A 22,251-nucleotide genomic window follows, 5' to 3' on the forward strand; every position below is an offset into this window, starting at 1 on the left:
AAATTACTTGCCAGGCCCGTTGTATGCAATCGTATTAAATAGCCACATTTTTAACTTACGAGAAGCAATGCTTATATTGCAAGATAGCAACTTACACATGAATATTACGGGCCCGGCAAGTAATTTTTGTATTACTATTTACTTTTTTCTAAATTTCAATTTTCGCCATGGAAAAAATTTATACTTGCCTAACATTTGGATTTCACTACTTTTTTTTAATTAAAATATTTTATATTACTATATATTAATCATACTAGATACGACTTATGTACTTGCCGTCCTTTTTTTACAAGCAAAGCTTGTTTTTTGTGGGATCTTATAACGTTTTGTAAGAATATAGGAATTAAAACTAAAAATTCTTTTAACTAAATCAATCTAATAAAACATTTTCCAATGTTCTCATCGTTCCATAATGTAAAGCTTCAATTCGAGATATTAATTTATTAATCTATTAAATATAATACAAAATATTACAATGATGAGTTCTTATCATAATTACACTTTTAGAGGCATTTAACATAGGATTCAATGACTGTTTGAGTTATATTTTCAACATCATATACCCAATATCACATTAAAGCCTTTCGCTTTCAAAAATTTGTTTCTAAATTTACCTTTAAATCCACTTTTTTCTTAGGTGTTACTCTCACTATCATCTTTGCATTATGGCTCTTTCCCTGGTAAACTAGTGACATTTATATATTCTTTTCATTAATATAAACTATAAAATATATACCAGTTAATGCAATGGAAGTCTATGTTTTTTAGGTATACTGCTTTCAGTTTCTTGAAGTTACACACTGTATGTTCTATTACATGTGAAATATTGAAATTATGAATTCCTTTCATATTTACACATTTACATGATTTTATTATAATTTTCATCAACTATGTTATTTCTAATTCCAAAGTTGTATGCCCAAAATCACCTGCAGGCACTTCACTCTCAAGGATTTTCTTATAAATTAACTCATATTTATCCATCACTTTTTTAGCTGTTAACCTCAACATCAACTTTGAATTATGGCACTTTCTCCAGCACACTAGTGCCATTTATATTTTCCCTTCATTAGTATAAACTAGGAAATACACCAATTTATACAATGGATGCCTCTCTTTATTAAATATACAGCTTTCAGTTTCCTAATTTTATTCACCATATGCCTGATCACATGTAAAATATTGCAATCATGAATTCTTTTCATATTTACACATCTACATAAATTTATTATAATTTTCATCAACTATGTGATTTCTAATTCCAAAGTTGTATGCCTAAAATCACCTGCAAGCACTTCACTCTTAAGGATTTTCTTATAAATTAGCTCATATTTATCCATCATTTTCTTAGCTGTTACCGTCAATATCAACTTTGAATTATGGCACTTTCTCCAGCACACTAGTACCATTTATATTTTCCTTTCATTAATATAAACTAAGAAATACACCAATTTATACAATGGAAGCCACTCTTTTGTGGATATACTGCTTTCAGTTTCGCAAAGTTATTCACTGTAAATTCTATTGCATGGAAAATATTAATATGATGACTTCTTTTCATTGTTTCATTTCTAGATGACGTTATCATTAAAATTATGATTTAATTGACTTATATATTTCAAAGGGTTTATGCCCAAAATCACCTGCAAGCCTTTCGCTATTAAAAATTGGCTTCCAAATTAATTTTTTAATTTCTCCACCTTTTTCCTTAGGTTTAACTCTCAACATTAACTTTGCATTATGGCTCTTTCTATGGTAAACTGGAATCATTTCTGACTTCTTGTATTAAATATTACAGCTTAACCCTGCACAATGACACAATAAACATGTTATTGTAAATCAATCTGAAATAAAATCTCACTAAGTACCAAAAGATATATTACATATTATATTATAAAAATCAATGTTATTCTTATAAAAAATTAAATTTGAATAATTTTTTTGGTAATAATAATAATTTCTTTCTATTCTGATTGGGGAAGCGTAGGTAAATATATGGTTTTAATACTTTTTTATATTATAATTGAATATTAAATAACGATTAGAAAATATTTATCTGCTTTTCTTTAATCGTAGTAATAAGAAAGATTTATTGTCTCATGGAAAATTGTTTCTATATATGATATAACCTATCGGACAGTTGAAATCCATATGAGTTTAAAGAAAAGAAAAATTTAAACATGAAATTTGTTATTGATTTCCATACCTGGATGTTTAGCATATGTTCAAACCTCATCCTTCTCTGTTTCATTTACAACCTTTGTTAATCTGCATTCTCCAATGACAGGGTATTTCCAAGAATTGTTATAGCATTTGGCACTGGTTGGCATCAAACTGCAAACTATGAAATAATGCCTATATATAACTTTGTTTTAATTAAACAAATTCTTTTTACAATGTACTTACTTTACATGAAAATGTTTATGTTTATAGCTATTGAGACACTACCGTGTGTCTTAATTATGAGTGAATGTAACAAGATTATCCTTATCTGTTTTATCTGCAATAACCTGCATTTTTGAATAACAGGGTATTTCAATAACCTTTGAAGTACATCTGGAAAGAGAGACTCAACAAAGTAATTGTTATATTTTAATACATGCTTGAGCTGAATTAAAAAATAAAAAAATAAACAATTAATTTTTAATTACATACATTTTAAGCGGTTGAATGAGTTACACATACTTTACCATGTGATAATGAACAATTGGCTTATCTTTTTCTTTCGCTAGTAAATTGACATATCATTGAGTCATCAACAGTTAATCACATTTCAAACTACTGTTTCCATTGCTCAACCAGTACTCCGTAGTTGCATTAAACCAAAGCTCTGTTTTCCAGCAACACATGGCAGCACTATCTTCATTATCTATTTTATTATAAAAAGTAGTAATATCCACTGGAACTGTAACTGATTCCTCTTTAACTATGGTAGTACTTTTTGGTGCTTGCATTTTTCCAAGAATTGTTATAGCATTTGGCACTGGTCTGGCATCAAATTGCAAACTATGAAAGGATACCTTGTATATAACTTTGCTTTAATTAAACTAATTTTTTTCACAATGTACTTACTTTTCTTAAAAACGTTTATGTTAATTGTTGTTGAAACACTACCATGTGTGTTGGTTATGAGTGAACGTAACAACCTCATCCTTCTGTTTCATTTACAATTTTCGTTAATCTACATTCTTAAATAACAGGGTATTTCCAAGAATTGTTAGAGCATTTGGCACTGGTATGACTTCAAATCAGAGGTGCATACAAGGAAAATATTTTATTTATAACCTGAAATAAAATCCCACAAAGTACCACAAAATATTAAATTTTAATATATTTTACAATGTTGTGTTACTTATCTGATTCTCCATCAGACTCCTTCATGTATTTATTCCTTTAGTTTAATTATCTACACTTTGAATTATATCACACTATTTTTATCCTAATACAGAGTAATTTTGATTTTGACCTTATTGACAGTTCTATCGAAATCGATCGAAATTAGGGTTATGCCGGTATTGAATATAGCAGTTGAATATAGCAGCCAACTTCAGCCCGAGACATACAGAAGCGGTCAACTTCAGCCCGAGACATACAGATCAGCCCGAGACATACAGAAAGGAAGGAGAAGAATTTCAACTTCGGCATATATATAGCTAACAGAGTATGAGATCTCTGGATTGCGTGAACCGATTTTAATGTTTATGGGCTCAAATGAAAGCTCGTTCAAAACCATTTTAAGAAAAGCTTTGCTTAAATCATGATAGTGGATTATTCACAAAGAAAAATCGGTTTGAAAATTAGGACAGCCAAACTTGCTGTATAAGAGGGTAGTGCCTCGACGGCCGTATATACATGTCATTATCTACTTTTTTCTGTACTTGCCGTCGAGACACTACCGTGTCTCTTGATACTACTGTCGCAATCAACTACCTCTGGCGGCGTTCCTATGTGTACGGCGCTCATCGTATGTCTACACCATCACACACATTTGACACTGGACGGACCTCTCTATGTTGTAAACATTGGCTCTTCTCCTCTAGTGCTAAGTTTACTGTGACATTTTGCCTATCTGGCTTACTTTTAACACGGTACATTTGTAATATAGTATTACTTTATAATGCCAACTGTAAATTGTGGTCTCTGCAACAAGTTTGTGAGTAGGGGTGATCTCCTGCAGTTCTGTTTTAATTCTGCTCACGGTTATCACTCGCAATGTGTCAGGAAGGAGATGAAACTATCTTCTGCAGATAAAGTTCCATCTGTCAGTTGTCCAGCGTGTGTCAAAGCTGGTATAAAGGATTCGGGTGACAATACACCTCGCAGTGATCTCTGTGTGCCTCCTTCCTCCACGCTTGTTGCAGAGAACCCTATGGGCACCGTACCGGAGTATCTTGCCTCGATGTTTTCTACATTAAATGCGCGCCTTGATTCCATCGATACTAAAATGTCTGCATTGGAATCCCTGACGGTCAAGGTAGACTCTTGTGTGGATAAACTTAATAATATATCTACTAGAATCGCGAACATTGAGTCCAGCTGCATCGACCTTCAAGCAGTCTGTAAGGATCTTGAGTCGCGTGTTGGGGCCCTGGAGGAAATGCCCATTTCGACGGAATCCCGTGAGGCTATTGACGGCGTATCGTCTAGATTAGCTCAGCTCGAGTTTGAGGCATATCGTTCGCAATTGCGGTTTTCTGGCGTACCAATTAGCTCTACTGATAGTGATGCGGAGTTAGTGATAAAAATTGCGAAGCTTCTTAAAATTGATGCCGTACCGTCAATGATTAGGTCTGCGCGTAGAATTCCCTCGTCTAACCAGGATCGCCCAAAAACCTTGATCGTTAGGTTTAATAGCATTGATATTGCGCAAAAAATACTTCTTGCCAAGAGTTCCCTACCGAAGCTGCAAGCGAACTTGCTCTCTAGCACATTTGGCAATGCTAATATTTATATTAATAAATCGCTGCCTTCTACTCTACACAAGTTTCTAAATAGTGTAAAAGTTGAAACGAAAAAGGCCAACTATAGGTACACTTGGGTGGATGATTTTGGGGTTATTAAGGCGAGTAAGGCGGATCGTTCTCCTATAGTTAGTATTCACTCTCCAGACGATTTTGGAAAGCTTATTTGAGACGTACCCCCCCTCCCTGCCTGTCCTGCTCACCCTGTTCGCGCGCAGAATTGCAGTACTTCTTTAACTGTTTGCCACGTTAATGCACAGTCCATTCCTGCTCACATTCTTGAATTTCGTCAGTTCTTTCTGCATAATTCGTTTGATATTATTTTTGTCTCTGAAACCTGGCTTAAACCACATATATCTGATGATTTTGTTCGTCTGGATGGTTACTCTGTGCTGCGTTGCGACAGGTCTGGCATACAGGGTGGGGGTGTGTGTCTCTACTACCGTAACCACTTTAGGGTGCGTGTATTGGAGACGTCATTTACGGATTTACATGTACGGCGGCCGGATTTTCTCCTGGCGGAACTTGTACTCTCTCCATCTGCTAAGATCTTCCTGGGAGTTATATATCGTCCACCTAAACTTGCCTTTTCTAATGTTATTGAGGGTATCATGATGGATGCAGCGCAGCATTATGCTAGTAAGATTATTATGGGTGACCTAAATTCTGATCTCCTCACTGATCTGCCTGATAGTGTGTTTCTTCGTCGTACTTTAGACCTTTGTTCCCTCCATCTAGTCCCTCTTAGTGCCACGCATCACACCTCTTCTTCCCACACCTGGATTGATGTGTGTATTGTTGATGATGATGACAAGGTTTTGCATGTGGGCCAGTGCTCTTTGCCTTTCTTATCTGCCCATGACCTGATACAAATTGAATATCGCACTGATCGGCACTCTCTCCCCCTTCATCTGCCAACTAGGGGTAGGCGGTGGAAGCGGCTGGACCAACCTGAGGCGCTTGTTGCGCTTGCAGGTACCAACTTTTCGGTTGCTCTTAACCAGGAGTCAATAGATCTCTCTGTCAGCACTCTCACGAGCTCTATTCTCAGTCTGGCTGATACCCTGGCTCCATACTGTTCTATTAAGCCTTCTAGGGTTCATCCACCCTGGATGACGCCTGAACTCTGCTCTATCATTCGTCACCGAAATAGGCTGCGTCTTAAGCTTCGGCGCTTGACTTCCCCTAACAGTGATCTTCGCCAGGAGTACTGCTCGGTCCGTAACACTGCTACTTGATTAGATCGGCCAGGGAGGGTCACTGTCTAGAGGTCATTAACGCGTGTGTTACCCCACGGACGCTCTGGCACTGTTTGAAGACCCTGGGTATTATTGCTCAGAGAGGGGCTGCTTCTAACTCTTTTTGTGCGGAGGATTTTGTCAAGCACTTCTCGGGGAATTTCTCACAGGGTTCAGGATTATCTAATAGTCATGGCTCCTATCCCGCCCTGATCGTTGCTCCACCTGTGTTTAGTGACTCTAATTTCTATTTTTCACACATTAATTCGTTTACGTTTCTTAGCTTCTTTAAGTTCTCTACCTCCCTGGTATCAGGTAGTGATGAGATTCCTCCTCGGCTACTTGCAAAGTTTTCCACTGCTATTGCTGGAGCTTGTATTGAGTTGTTTAATCGATCCTTGGCTTGCTCTCATTTTCCCTGTGCTTGGAAATCGGCGTATATCACTGCGGTTCCTAAAGTGTCTAATCCCTCAGAAGTGTCACATTTTCGCCCTATCTCTCTTTTACCTGAGCTTTCCAAGGTGCTTGAGAGAATTGTGCACAGCGATATTCTTAAGTACCTTAAATCGATTGATTTTAAGGATGATGCACAGTTCGGTTTTACATCTGGTCGTTCGACTCAAGATGCTCTTATTAAATTGACGGATTTCGTTCGTCTTGGAATCGATAAACGAATGGTTTCTATTCTTGTACTGTTCGATTTTTCTAAGGCTTTTGACTCCGTTAACCATATCGTGCTACTGAAAAAACTCTCTGCCCTTGGTTTCTCTGCTCCTGTACTGGAATGGCTTTGGTCTTATCTCTCTGACCGAAGATGTGCAGTGAGGTATAATCATCAGCGTTCGTCGTGGATGTCGATCACTTCGGGTGTTCCGCAGGGCTCTATTCTTGGCCCACTTTTATTTCTCCTTTACATCGCGGATATTAACTCACTTTTTCCTGATTGTCTCCTCATTAAATATGCTGATGACATTCAAATCTGTGCCCAGTGTGACCCGTCCGAAATTAATTCATGCATTGCTGCTATAAACCATTCTATCTGTCGGTTGTGGGACTGGTCGTGTGATAATTATCTTCTACTTAATCCCAGTAAAACGAAGGCTATGATCTTGGGTTCTTCCAGGTATATAAATTGTATTGACCTTTCCAGTCTTGACCCCCTGTTGGTTAACTCTAATGTGGTCCCGTTTGTGAGTTCGGTTCCTAACCTCGGTATCTGTATTTCGGCAAACCTTAGCTGGAGAGAGACAGTAAACGATAGTTGTAAACGAATTTATCGCACCCTCTACCAGCTGAGATTTAACCAGGGTTGTCTTTCTTTGAGGATTCGTCTTCAACTGGTTAAGTCTCTTATTTACCCAATTATTGATTACTGTTCGTTGGTGTTTCCTGATATTTCGGGGGAGGAGAATTTGAGACTGCAGCGTGCCCTTAACTCCTGTATTCGTTTTGTATATGGCGTTCCCAAATCCGAACACATTACGCCGTTCTATAAGAGAGCTAATCTCCTCAAAGTTTGTGAAAGGCGTCGTTACTTTCTTGGGGTTGCTTTTTACAAGGCCTACTATTTCCCTGAACTTTCCCCTTTTGGGGTCACTCTTCAGGGACTTAGACAGTTAAATGGCAACGTCTGTGGCACTCGGAGCTCGCGATTGGATCTTAAGGTTCCCTCGTGTCGTACTGCCGCTTATCAGCGGTCTTTTATTATTTCTGGTGTTCGTTTCTGGAACTCTCTTCCTATACGACTTCGGGAGCTTAGTTCTCTTTCGCGTTTTAAGAGCGAATTGTATGTATACATATTTAATGTTGTTGATTAATTGCTAAAGTATTGTTAGCTACTAGTTTTAGTTACTTAGTTTTTAAGTTAGCCGCAGTTAATACGCTCTGTTTCTGCATATTTGCGGTCCTTCGTTAGGCTTAAGCAGTTTTGTAGCTATTCTTTAACTCTTCTCTGAGAGCTCTGAAAGGATGAGTCCCCCTCTCAATCATCAAATCTTGTCTTATGTTCTTTTGCAATATTCGGGGGCTCTCCTTTTTCTTTTCTCGTATTTTTGTTATTTTCCTTTATTTTTTGTACAAACGGGGCTGTGCCCTTGTATAATTATAATAAATTCTATTCTATTCTATTCTCTGTTAACATGTTTATCTTTCTTAAAAAATGTTTTGCTCGCCAGTTTCTAGCTCCACAGCGATCCTAATTAAATTTTTTAATAGATTTATAAATAACTGATTTTGTTGCGATAGTAGAATTAATGAGGTAAGAGCGATAAAGTCAACGAGCACGCTCATCGCCCCTACACCTACTGTCCAATAACGTATTTTCGTTAAGGATTTTTTTACTAGCCCGGTTTCAGTCCTAAAATGATTAGAATGAAATATTCTAAGGTATTTTTAAAGAACTGATTTTTTCCCCCGGGGGAATCGACGTAGTAAGCGATGGATCCAACTAGCATCTTGCATAAAAGATTTTGTACCTACTGTTACATGGAGTATTGCCGTAAAATATTTTTTTGCTGTTTTATTTCTGCACCTAAAATGATTACAATTAACTATTGTAATGTACTTTTCAAGAATTAATGTTTTTCTTCCTGCAGAAATGATGACCTAAGCGATAAAGGAAACCGGCATGTGCCAGAGATTCTTCGCCTTTTGTTGCGTGAAAAATTTCCGTCAAATATTTAATTGCTAATTTCTTTCTGATCCTAAAATAATCATAATTAACTATACTATTATACTTTGAAGGATCAGACTTTTTTGCTGCACCAGAATTGATATTCTGTGGGGTAAGGAGAGCGCATGCTAAACAAAGTATGCACATTATGTTCTGTCGGTAGTCAAATAAAACAAGAAATAAAAAATTTCCACATACCTTAATTAAAGACTGCAACAAATATACAGCTTACAACAATTATAGGAAATTAATTTGTACCATAAACCACAGTGTAAAAAAATGGTACCCAACACAATGCGCGGAACAATTTTTTGTTAATAGCTGAATAGCAGAAAATATTCTTTGGGCATCCAGTAAAATAAATACCTGCGAACACTACAAAAACTTAAACACTACTTAATAAATACTTTCAATTGGAAAGAAAAATTTATTCGAATTTTTAGGTAAAGCTACACAGCTTGATGAAACCTATTGAAAGCTACCCAAATTGGAAAACACTACACGTGTATACCGGTGGACACTCGTCATACGAATGAAGCAGATCGAGAAAATGTAAACAAAGTCTACCCGAGAGAGAACAAGAAGCTTAGCTGGGGCATGATATGTAAACAGCACTAACGCGGTAAATTTTAAGTTCCTTGGCGGTGTGTTATTAGACACATTGATATGTCGTTCCGCATTTTGAATATTGTAGGTCTCTTCATTATTAAATAAGGAATATTTTACATATTTTTTGATGCAGCTGACGAGGTGCCCAGTGGTCAGCAGCCGACTTAGAAGCCGAGCGCGCAGCGTATTTGATGTTTTAGCATTTTTTTTCAAATATGTCCATAGCCAGTTCCACTTTTAGATATATATAGATTTGTTCCTTATTAAATAAGGAATATTTTACATATTTTTTGATGCAGCTTACGAGGTGCTCACTGGTCAGCGGCCGACTTAGAAGCCGAGCGCGCAGCGTATTTGAGGCTTTAGCATTTTTTTTCAAGTATGTCCATAGCCAGTTCCACTTTTTAACCTATATAGAATTATACCTTATTAAATAAGGAATATTCTGCATATTTTTTTATTCGGCTGACGAGGTGCCCACTGGTCAGCGGCCGACTTAGAAGCCGAGCGCGCAGCGTATTTGAGGCTTTAGCAATTTTTTTCTAGTATGTCCATAGCCAGTTCCACTTTTTAACGTATATAGAATTATTCCTTATTAAATAAGGAATATTCTACATATTTTTTTATTGGGCTGACGAGGTGCCTAGTGGTCAGTAACCGACTTAGAAGCTGAGCGCGCAGCGTATTTGAGGCTTTAGCATTTTTTTTCTAGTTTGTCCATAGTCAGTTCCACTTTTTAACCTATATAGAATTATTCCTTATTAAATAAGGAATATTCTACATATTTTTTTATTGGGCTGACGAGGTGCCTAGTGGTCAGCAGCCGACTTAGAAGCTGAGCGCGCAGCGTATTTGATGCTTTAGCATTTTTTTTCTAGTATGTCCATAGCCAGTTCCACTTTCTGACCTATATAAATCTTTTCTTTATCAAGTAAAGAAGATGATGCATATTTTTCCAATTTATGTTTTTCTTTTCTTTCGACAGTGTCGTACTTAATAGCGTAGAGCGCATCGAACTGATTTATATGGAATTTGTCTGACTACGTACGGCGCGCTAGCGGGGAATAGACTTATCTACTTATTGGTACGGCTAAATGTCTGTACAGTCATGACAACGATGCTGCCCATCGGCCGCTAGGAATCGGCCGCTAGCTTCAGCCTCGTGAAAATTTTTTTGAAAAACTAAATTAGCTATTGAAAGACGTCTTACACTGTTTTACCGATGGTGAAGATTCACAGTGCGTTAGACAGGGACAGGCCTATTAGCTCTCTCGCTTTAGAAGGGATACCCACTCACTACCCATCATTCCCCGCTAAACAAACCAACTCTCCTACACACAGCAAGATGGCTGGCTAACGCTGCCTGTCGGTGTGAATCCGTAGCGGAATGGAGGAACATATAATTATTTGTAGATTTCAGAGTTAGGTTTTCGCAAATCCGATGTTGTACCGCCCTTCCATATCATTTTATCATCTACAAGTCTCAAAAACTTGAATTAGTTGACGAAAGCATGACTCGTAGCAGCCGACGCTGATCGCAGAGTTGTGAAGCGCATCACCTACGAGCACCAACACACAGCAAGACGGGTGGCTAACGCTGGCCGTCGGTGTGATTCCGTAGCGCAATGCAAGAATAAATCATTATTTCTAGGTTTTAGGGTTAGGTTTTCGCAAAACCGACCTTGTACCGCCCTTCCATATCATTTCAGGAGGCTACAGTAAAATTTTCAAAGTATTTTGTCATCTACAAGTTTCAGAAAACTTGAATTAGTTGACGGAAACGTGACTCGTAGCAGCCGACGCTGATGCGCTACACAACTTAGCGATCAACGTCAGCTGCTACGAGTCACGCTTTCGTCAAATAATTCAAGTTTCTTGAGACTTGTAGATGATAAAATGATTTGAGAAATTTATAGTAGCTGTCGGAAATGATATGGAAGGGCGGTACAACGCCGGATTTGCAAAAACCTAACTCTGAAATCTACTAATAATTATTTGTTCTTCCATTCCGCTCCGGATTTACAACGACAGGCAGCGTTAGCCAGTTATCTTGCTGTGTGTAGGAGAGTTGGTTTGTTTAGCGGGGAATGGTGGAGAGAGAGTGGGTACCCCTTCTAAAGCGAGAGAGCTAATAGACCTGTCCTTGTCTAACGCACTGTGAAACTTCTCCGTCGGTAAAACAGTGTAAAACTTGTCTTTCATTAGCTAATTTAGTTTTTCCAAAAAGTCTTCCACATTTTCAGGTATATTTGTTTCTTCTTAATCTCAAATTAGTCATAGAACTTTTTTTTAACGCGCTACAATGCCTAATTTACAATATTATTATGACCAGCAAAATTACAAGTATAATATAATTTTTATGAAATTTATTTTTTTTAATTTTTGAGAAACCGAGTTTGTAGCACGCTTCAGTACAGTCAAAAGAGTAAATTTAATCTCTACAAAAAAGTTCATATTCCTAGTAGTTTGGAAGATAAATTTGAATGAGTGTTTGAGTCGCTCAATGCATCCCCTTAAGGGGAAATCCGTATATCGACATTACAGAGCGAAATTTGCGCCAAACGAAACGTCCTCATTTCTTAACCGATTTTCACGATTGTGGACTTTTTGAAAACGTAAGAAAATTATCTAGTGATCTTCGTTGGCCGATTTTTCAAATTCCACTTTTTTTTCAATTTTTTAGTTTTTCATTTTTTAAAAAATCGGCCAACGAAGATCACTAGATAATCTTCTTGCGAGTTCAAAAAGTCCATAAACATGAAAATCGGTCAAGAAATGAGGCCGTTTCGTTTGGCGCAAGATTTGAAGAATTTGTTAAATTTTACACAAAGTAGAGAGAACATCGTAACTTAGCTTGGCTCCCCACTCCAGCAACTAAGGGGAAGCGAACCCACCTTTCACTCTCCTCCTATCTCCCCACTCCGCGGCCGGCAATGTATTGCCTGCGCTGAAAGGATTGAGGGGAAAAGAAGGGGAGAGTAGATAATTTTCTATGATAATTCTGCAATTTTTAATTGTTTTTCTTGGCCACAATAAAAATTAGCATTTTTATCAAAACTATGGATTAGTTCTAATAATGAAAAATCATTGAAATGCACGGCTGACGGTAAAAATCACGCAAATTTATGCCAAAAAATACGATGGTAATTATCATCCGATATTGATAAAAATGGTACGAATATAATCCTCCATTCATTTCAGAGTGATCATCGTTCAAGGATTTTCAATAAGTGTAATAATTTTTTCGCTATATACGTTAGAAGTCAGGAGTGCGCAACGAACAAAACAAGTCGAACGGTCACCGGAATTGTCGCGCACTCGTAACTTCTAACGTAAATAGCGAAAAAACTTTGACATTTATTGAAAATCCAAGAACGAAGATCACTCTGGAATAAACCAAGGATTACATTCGTATAATTTTTATCACAATCGGATAAGAATTGCAGTCGTTCTGTTTGGCAAGAGATAGCATGATTTTTACCGTCGGCTAACAGTTCGAAAATTCTATGCATTTCACTGTATTATGATTTACCAAAATTCATCCACAGGTTCAATTGACAAGCGGCTGGGATCATTCGAAACTGTAGGATAGTGACTTGATGCTATATTTTTTTCGAAATTTTTGATAATTTAGGGGACCTGAAAATCAAGAATAAAGCCGCAATACGCATAGTAATGTTGGGAGCACGGCAGAATCACACAAGTGTATGTGTGTCCGTGAGCCAAACACTAGCGTCAGCGTGTCTGAGCTACTCTTATTTACAGCAACGTGACACGCTTGCGGTGCGCTTTCGACTTCTTCTCTTTTTATCAGATGGAGGAAGGGTTAGTATATTATGCAAAAATGATCAAACCACTGCAATTTCATGCTTTATCCAATGAGACAAGCCACTGGCCGATGGAAGGTATGGAAAAATTTTGATAAATCGTAAAAGAGTCCAATGCAAGGCAACATCGAACACTACGGCCAATGGTGAAAATCATGCTATCTCTTGCCAAACAGAACGACTGTAATTCTTATCCGATTGTGATAAAAATGGTACCAATACAATCCAGCATTCATTTCAGAGTGATCTTCGTTCTTGGATTTTTAATAAGTGTAATAGTTTTTTGGCTATTCACGTTAGAAGTTATGAGTGCGCAACGACCAAAGCGAGTCAAACGGTGACCGGAGTTGCCCCGCACTCCCGACTTCTACCGCAAATAGCTAAAAAACTGTATCACTTATTAGAAATCTAAGAACGAAGACCACTCTGAAATAAAAAAAGGATTATATTCGTAAAATTTTTATTACAATCGGATAAGAAATACAGTCGTTCTGTTTGGCCAATGTTTGCGTGATTTTTACCATTGGCCGTACAGTCCGATGTTGTCTAGCATTCGTCTATTTTCCATTTATAAAAATTTATCCAGACCTAACATTGACAAATGGCTGATCTTATTGGATAGAGCATCAAATTGCAATGAATTGATAATTTTTTCATTATTTATTTGTCTTATCCTCCATCTGATAAACAGAGAGGAGTTCAAAAGCGCACTACAAGCGTGGCATTGCTGTAAATAAGAGTGGAATTGCCACAGCTGAGACGCTAGTGTTTGGGCTCACGGACGCACACACACTTGTGTGACTCTGCCGTGCTCCCAACATTACTATGCGTATAGCGGCTTCATTCTTGGTTTTCTTCTCTCCTAAGGGATAAAAATTTTTGAAAAAGTATGGCATCAAGTCATTGTTCTACAATTTCGATTAATCCCGGCCGCTTGTCAATTGAACCTGTGGATGAATTTTGGTAAATCTTAATACAGTGAAATGTGTAGTATTTTCGAACTGTTTGCCGCTGGTAAAAATCATTGCTATCTCTTGCCAAACAGAACGGCTGTAATTCTTATCCGATTGTGATAGAGATTTTACGAATATAATCCTTCGCTTATTCCACAGTGATCTTCGTTCACGAATTTTCAATAAGTGTAAAAGTTTTTTTGCTATATACGATAGAAGTCACGAGTGCGCGACAACTACGGTCACTGTTCGACTCGCTTTGTTCTTTGCGCACTCGTGACTTCTAACGTAAATAGCGAAAAAACTTTGACATTTATTGAAAATCCAAGAACGAAGATCACTCTGGAATAAACCAAGGATTATATTCATACAATTTTTATCACAATCGGATAAGAATTACAGTCGTCCTGTTTGGCAAGAGATAGCATGATTTTTACCGTCGGCTAACAGTTCGAAAATTCTATGCATTTCACTGTATTATGATTTACCAAAATTCATCCACAGGTTCAATTGATAAGCGGCTGGGATCATTGGAGAGTGCAGGAAAATGACTTGATATAAAATTTTTTTGTATTTTTTTTTCTTTAGCAGAACAAAAAATGAAATTGAAAACCGCTATACGCATAGTGATTTTGGGAGCTCAGTCTGTCACACAAGTGTGTATGTTTCGTGAGCCCCAACAGAAGCGTCAGCTGTGCTATGCAACTCTTATTTACAGCAATGCTACACCTACGGCACTGTCACATATGAATGGTTCGCCATATAAGCTTGCACACACCAATAGGGCATAGCAGTGCTATCAGGCGACTGCGCCTGTGCGTTGATAGATAGACTACTGCTGGAAGGTAGCGCGTAAAGGATAGAAGATATCTAACATACGTTTGTTACATGAAAGAGCGAGAGGTCCGGCAGAGACATCAAAATCTGCTTGAAATTAATTTTAATTTAGGAAAAATTCAGTCAATTCCAATAGATTAGCAATGCCCAGATCAGTTTGAATTTTTCTGGTGTAAAAGGCTTATGTGCTTGTCATAAAGTGAAAGCTCCATTACATGTATTCATTTTAAAAATTCATTTATTGCAAATAAAATTGCACCTATTTTAAAAATGTAAAAAATATAGGATTCGGCGTCGTGGCGGTGTGTTCGGCTACCCCCTATTTCGACAGCTGTGGCGGTGGCTGGTAGGTGGCTGTTGTGGTGGCTGATAGGGTGGCTGATAGGGTGGCCGGAAAGGCCGGAAAAAACGAGCATTTAATCTTGGAGGACTCGGGATTCGATCCTGGGTCCTTTAGGGTGGTAGCCGAACCCTTTGCCACGGCGCCAAATTCTCTAACGAGAATAATTGTTTCAATTTCTTCTAATAAGCTATGTTATTGCTCTGTCCTTGTCCTTTACTTTATACGTCATGCTCTCTTTCTATCGCTTATACTGTGTGTCATATTTATTGAGTGACTGCTTGTGTATACGTGTTGTTCACACGCACGCTCCTCATCTATCCCTACAACTGTCAATAACAAAGCTTATTAGGAGAAATTGAAACAATTATTCCCGTTAGAGGATTTGGCGCGGTGGGTAGCGTGTTCGACTACCACCCGGAGGACCCGGGTTCGAATCCTGGCCCCTCCAAGATTAAAAACTTGGGCTTTTTCAAGCCACACGAACGGTGACAAGCACCTCCACTGCGTTACAGCCGCCACAGCAGCTTAAAAAAATGTTCGGGTGGTAGTCGAACCACCCCCCCCCCCCCCGGCGGCAAATTCTGTTTTTTTTTCTAATAAAACTCTGTATTCCTTCAGAGTGACTGTATATTATTATTATTGATATATGCAGCTATAGTCCTCGGACATATTTTTAACATTTGCATATTTATATCCTTCAAAACTAACAACATCTATTTTTTTTAAAGAATTGTGTGCTTTCCACTAATTGCATTTTTCTTTTATGATTACATACAAAGTTATTGTGCATTAGAATAGAAATTTCAAAGTGCAACGTTGCCATATGTATCACGCGCTATACGTAGTCACGTGGTGCGCGTGATGGTATGTGCCATATGTTCATCTGCCTTTGCTAACGTGCGGTTTGCATGGTTTTGGAAGTTTTGGAGCGTTATTGTCAAGACAGGTTGACTATGTGGTGTTTTGTGTTATTTCTTTGTGTTACATTTTGGTTAATTTTTCCTTTGAATGATGGTAGTTGAAGTTCATTCATGAGAGAAAATTATCTCAAAAAATGTACTCAAAGACACAACCTAAAACAGTGCTGCAGTGACAATGAAGATTTGTGTTATTTAATAGAGTTACATTTTGGTTAATTTTTCCCCTTGAATGATGAGAATTGAAACTCATTCATGAAAGAAACTTATCTCAAAAAATGTACTCAAAGACACAACCTAGAACAGTGCTGCAGTGACAAGAAGAATTGTGTTATTTAATAGAGTTACATTTTGGTTAATTTTTCCCCTTGAATGATGAGAATTGAAACTCATTCATGAAAGAAAATTATCTCAAAAAATGTTCTCAAAGACAGCCTTGAGCAGTGCTGCAGTGATACGAAGAAGGAATAACAGTGATAACATTGCAAATGCATACGTGTCAAGAATAGTACTGTATGAAAACTGAGAATTATTCCTTATAATTAGTGACATCATGTTTTTTTGTGATTAAAACAATTTTATAAAACATATATGATCACTATTCAATATTGTTATGGTGGAAATGCTTTTTCAATTGTCATTGATGAAGTCAATTCTAGGTCATTGCGTAAGAATAAGTGAGGCAGTTAGCAAGGTACTACCACTTTTTGTAGAATCTTATAATGTTTTGTAAGAATATAGAAATTTTAACTAAAAAATTATTTTCTCTTCTTAACCCATTAACGTCCAAAATGTCAAAATTTCTTGCACGTTTTCAAAGTGATTTTTTCCTATGTAATTGGCGTTGAAAAAATTCTTGAACCACATATTCTGATGTAAAATTGCATGCTCTTTCAGAATCCGTTGCCAGAATCATGATAAAACTCACAGGAAAAGAGATATGCTCGATTGAAACATAAAAAACACCTAAATTTTCGAAAAAAAAAATTTTTAGGATTTTTTTTCGAAGTGTTACGGTGAAGATATCACCTTGCGACCGTGATCAAAGGTGATCATGGGAGTTGAAGTTTAACAGGGAATTTTTTTGTTGACCTTGAACCATCGCTTCTTTACAAAATGGCGGAAAAAACGAATTTTTTTTTTCAATCTTCATCAACTTTTTTCTCGAAATCTATGGTCTTTAGAAAAAAATTCATAAAAACAAAAATGCCTTAGAATCGCTCGAGGAACATTCTCAAATTTTTTCAGAATTTTTTGAGACAATTTTTGATTTTCCGGGAAACTTGTGAAATGGAATTTTCAAAAATTGTCTCAAAAAATTCTGAAAAAATTTGAGAATGTTCCTCGAAGCGATTCTAAGGCATTTTTGTTTTTATGAATTTTTTTCTAAAGACCATAGATTTCGAGAAAAAAGTTGATGAAGATTGAAAAAAAAAATTCGTTTTTTCCGCCATTTTGTAAAGAAGCGATGGTTCAAGGTCAACAAAAAAATTCCCTGTTAAACATCAACTCCCATGATCACCTTTGATCACGGTCGCAAGGTGATATCTTCACCGTAACACTTCGAAAAAAAATCCTAAAAATTTTTTTTTTCGAAAATTTAGGTGTTTTTTATGTTTCAATCGAGCATATCTCTTTTCCTGTGAGTTTTATCATGATTCTGGCAACGGATTCTGAAAGAGCATGCAATTTTACATCAGAATATGTGGTTCAAGAATTTTTTCAACGCCAATTACATAGGAAAAAATCACTTTGAAAACGTGCAAGAAATTTTGACATTTTGGACGTTAATGGGTTAAATGTAATAACATATTTTCCAATGTCCTCATCGTTCAATAATGTAACGCTTTAATTCAAGATATTTATTTATTAATCTATTAAAAAAAATACACAAAATATTACAATGATAAATTCTTCTCATAATTACACTTTTAAAGGATTTCATCATATTATTCACAGATTTTTTCCAATTATATTTCCAACATTTTACACTAAAAATTTCCTTCCATCTTTTAACTTTCAAAAATTTACTCTTTTCAATTTATCTGTATATCTACCGTTTTCTCAGGTGTTACTTTCAATATCAACTTTGCATTATGCCTCTTTCTCTGACAAACTCTGACTATTTATATTTTCTTTTCATTAATCTTAACTAGGACATACACCAATTAATGCAATGGATGACTCTTTTTTAGATATACAGCTTACAGTTTCCCAAAATTATACACTGTATGGTCTATTAGATGTGAACTATTGAAATCATGAAATTTTTTCATATTTACACATCTACATGATGTTATTATTATTTTCACTAACTATTTCATTTGTATTTCAAAAATTTTATGCCCACATTCACCTGCAGACCTTTGACTTTCAAGAATTGTCTTCCAAATTTTTTCATTTCTCCTCCTTTTCTTTAGGTTTAACACTCAATATCAACTTTGCATTATGGTTCTTTTTATGACAAGCTGATATCTCTCATTTCTGGCTTCTTCTGTTTAATATAAACTGTGAAACACCTATTAATTCAATAGAACCTTTTGGTTTTCAGGCATACTGTTTTCAATTTCCTCGAATTTTCCAATAATGTATACCTTTCACATATTGAAGTGTGAAATTTGAATAAAATGATGGTCCCTACACATTTATCTTAAGCTCCATGTCTATAGTGTTTCTGTTAGTTCTAACTCAATATATTGTGATAGCTTCATTCTCAGTAAAGACAAAATAATGTTTCTATTACTGTTATCTGAAAAAAAATATTCCACAAAGTATCACACCGTACTATATGCCATTTTAAAAATTTTATAATAATATACTTATCTAATTCTTTATATTTACGATGTGACCCTTTTGCATTAATAAAAATAATACCTCAATAATTATTTGATGAGGTTAAAGGATACTTATACTAGGCAACTCTATTCTCAGCAACATGTGATGAAAAACATTTTGTTTTAGTTGCACTTCAAGAAGACAGAGCACTAAGTAAACAAATATTTTACTCAGCTCTGTTTGTTACTAATATCCTTCCCTTGAATAGCAACAGGCACTGTGCTATCGATGTTTTTTTCTGAATGGAATCCTTACACACTCGTTTTATCTTTGAATAACCTGTTGATTAAAGTCTGTGGTTATGTATACGTAGATATTTATAAACATTAACATTAAAAGGAAATGAACACATGAGCCTATATGAAATAATGCATAATCACAGAAATTTAAAGAAATTTTAATTTAAATACTTACAATTAATTACTACTCGGCCTTAAAATGTGTCCTTGAAATTAAAATTGACAAGTTGCACCTATCCTTCCTGCATGGTATTACCCATTGAATCATTTTGCCCGTGCTTTCTTCTTCGATCAATAATGTACCACTTTTTTTCTACCTCCAAGGGTCAGAAAATTTGCTTCATTGTCTAATTTTCCTTCTTTACAGTGAATGGTACCTGTAATACATTAAGAAATCACAAAGTATCGTTGCTTCAATGTACACTTTAAGTGCACTTAAATAATTATACTTATCTAATTGCTCTTGGTTACTTTATGCTTATTTCCTACATATTTTGGCTATCTCCAGTGTTAAAAAACCACCTGATTTCTTCTTATGCTTCAACAATATGTCCATAGTCCTATTAAAATCCACACCTGTCAGTAGAAATCACTCAGCTGGTTTAAACTTCTAACCTCAACGAGTGACACATGTCAATCACACATTCAGCACTTACACATATCATTAGTTCACTACACAAGCTTGCACACACCAATAGGACCTAACAGTACTATCAGGCGACTGCGCCTGCGCGTTGATTGATTGTCTATTGCTGGAAGGTAGCGCGTAAAGGATAGAAGATATCCAATATACGTTTACTACGCGAAAGAGCGAGAGGTTCGATGGAGACATCAAAATTTGATTGGAAATATGTTTAAGAAGGATAAACGCAAACAAAAATAATTAATATATAATACAAATTATATATGTTTCATGAATGCCTACATCGGTTTCTTTGTTTTTTGTATTATTAAGCTTCTTTACATTTCCAATTAAATAAACCCATACAAAATATTTATTTCTCCTATACTAAATTGCATTTTCTGTAAAAAAATAAAATAAACAGTATTTGGCGTCGGGGCGGTGTGTTCGGCTACCCCCCTGTGGCTGATAGGGTGGCTGGATGTTGTGGTGCGGCTGATAGGGTGACCATCAAGGCCTGAAAAAATCGAGCGTTTAATCTGAAGAGCCCGGGATTCGATCCCGGGTCATTTGGGGTGGTAGCCGAATACTTTGCCACGACGCCAAATCCTGAATCGAGAATATATGTTGTGACGCTACTGGCTATCCTTAGGGATAGTATAGAAGGGGAGGGAGGAGTGATCCCTCACCGATCGCGTTCGCGTCCCAATAGGCGACTTCCTACAAGACCCGGGCGCCTTCGATGTACTTTGGATAATACGCGAATATCTGGGATGGGGTGCTAATACAATAACTCAATAACTGCGGTCAAACTCTCTTTATGATAAAGTCGGTTATCAATACAAGACCCGGTTCGCTTTACTCGTTCTTGGGGTGTTACGCTAGGTCCTAAATGTGGACGCGGCCTAAGTAGTGCGAACACGGCTGAAGTCCCGATGACGTACTAGCTAACCTCGCACTCGAGCCGCTAGTGGCGTTCGCGGTGGTCCCACCGAGTCGCGCGGTACTCGCGCGCCACCGGCGGATTCCTCAATTAACTACTACGCGGCGCTACGCGGATAAGTCCCTCTTCCCGCGCGTGCGCGTTGCGAGACGGTTATTCGCACTCACTCCGTTCCCGCGTACTCAAACACAACAATGACCCGGATTGTTTACTCCCGCACGTCTAAGGTCACGAGTCCTCCCGATAATTATGCTAAGTCCGCGGCCTTGACTGACCCGAAGGGAACGTTCCTGTCAACGGTCAAACGCACAACGAATCGATGTAATCGCGAACACTTCTACTAATTCGCGTTTTTACTCTTTAGGATATTCGTTATCGGTCCGACGGAATGACCACTCCGCTAAGTTGCCCGCTTACCCGTGACTGGTGAGCTGGGCCAGCGGTTCCCTATAAAACCGTTCGGTGCTACGAGCCCTAAAGCCCTAGCACACCCCGGGACGTTACAGGACTTTACTACAAAACGAATAATCACCCTAATTTCTACTTACAAGGGCTGGCTCTCTTCTATCCCCCTGCTCTCTCTCTGTCCCTCTGCTCTCTTTCGGTCCCCCTCTCTCTCTTCCTCCCTCGCCTCAGTCTCTCTCTTTCTCTCTCTCTCTCTCTCTCTCTCTCTCTCTCTCTTCTCTCTCTCGCTCTCGCCCTTAATTCTCGCCCTTAGGGCAGTAGGTTTCCTCTGGCCGGTATGGATTCGTGGCGGTGGCAGTCGCTGCACTTTTTCGTGCCTTCCAATTTCTGTCCGGTAGCGGCTGTCACTTCTGGGGTTCGTACCGGCTGGGGGAACTCAGATTCGGGCACTATGTGTCACTTATGACTTCTAAACTACGTGTGTCGGGGCAGTCCGCGGAAGCAGGTATAAGGCTCTGCGCCTGTCCCGCCGCTGCCCCGCTACACCCATCGCGCGGCACTACGGAGCCGACAAGTTATCGATCCTAGATCAATACTTATCGGTTGATAACTCCCTAGTTCGTACGCGACCCGCCTATCTAGCGCTTGAGATTAGCAAAGCGCTAGATGGCAGCTATAGTAACGTTGCGAGAACGCAACGTTACAATGTTTAAAATTATTCTAATAAGCTTTGTTATTGCTCTGTCCTTATCCTTTACTTATACGTCATGCTCTCTCTTTCTATCGCTTATAATGTGTGTCATATTTATTGAGTGACTGCGTGTGTATGCGTGCTGTTTACACGCACGCTA

At 37.5% G+C, this 22,251-nt stretch overlaps 1 protein-coding gene and 1 long non-coding RNA gene across 3 annotated transcripts; one reads left to right on the forward strand and one right to left on the reverse strand.

Annotated features, from left to right (window-relative positions):
- Positions 1-500: 500 nt before the first annotated feature.
- LOC136778038 (uncharacterized) lies at positions 501-2,521 on the reverse strand. Of its 2 annotated transcripts, none has more exons than XR_010823359.1 (3): positions 2,407-2,521; positions 2,207-2,341; positions 501-1,805 (listed from the first exon to the last, which is right to left on the reverse strand). It is a non-coding gene; the product is annotated as an uncharacterized lncRNA (long non-coding RNA). The 2 variants fall into 2 exon arrangements; XR_010823358.1 differs by having other exon boundaries at positions 501-1,844.
- A 3,054-nt stretch (positions 2,522-5,575) lies between these two features.
- LOC136778078 (uncharacterized) lies at positions 5,576-8,041 on the forward strand. Its single transcript, XM_066734689.1, has 3 exons — positions 5,576-6,178; positions 6,301-7,985; positions 8,035-8,041. Exons 1-3 carry the CDS (start codon positions 5,576-5,578, stop codon positions 8,039-8,041), a joined length of 2,295 nt encoding a protein of 764 aa, XP_066590786.1.
- Positions 8,042-22,251: the final 14,210 nt, after the last annotated feature.

This window comes from Prorops nasuta, unplaced genomic scaffold (assembly GCF_024137725.1).
Source record: "Prorops nasuta isolate Cenicafe-Biocafe unplaced genomic scaffold, Cenicafe_Pnas_1.2 PNAS00013, whole genome shotgun sequence".
NCBI lineage: Eukaryota > Metazoa > Arthropoda > Insecta > Hymenoptera > Bethylidae > Prorops > Prorops nasuta.

Coding starts and splice junctions, on each gene's coding strand:
- LOC136778078 (XM_066734689.1), top strand. CDS start 5,576: ATGGATGCAGCGCAGCATTATGCTAGTAAGATTATTATGGGTGACCTA. Junction 6,179..6,300: donor TTCGCCAGGAGTACTGCTCG/GTCCGTAACACT, acceptor ATTATTGCTCAG/AGAGGGGCTGCTTCTAACTC.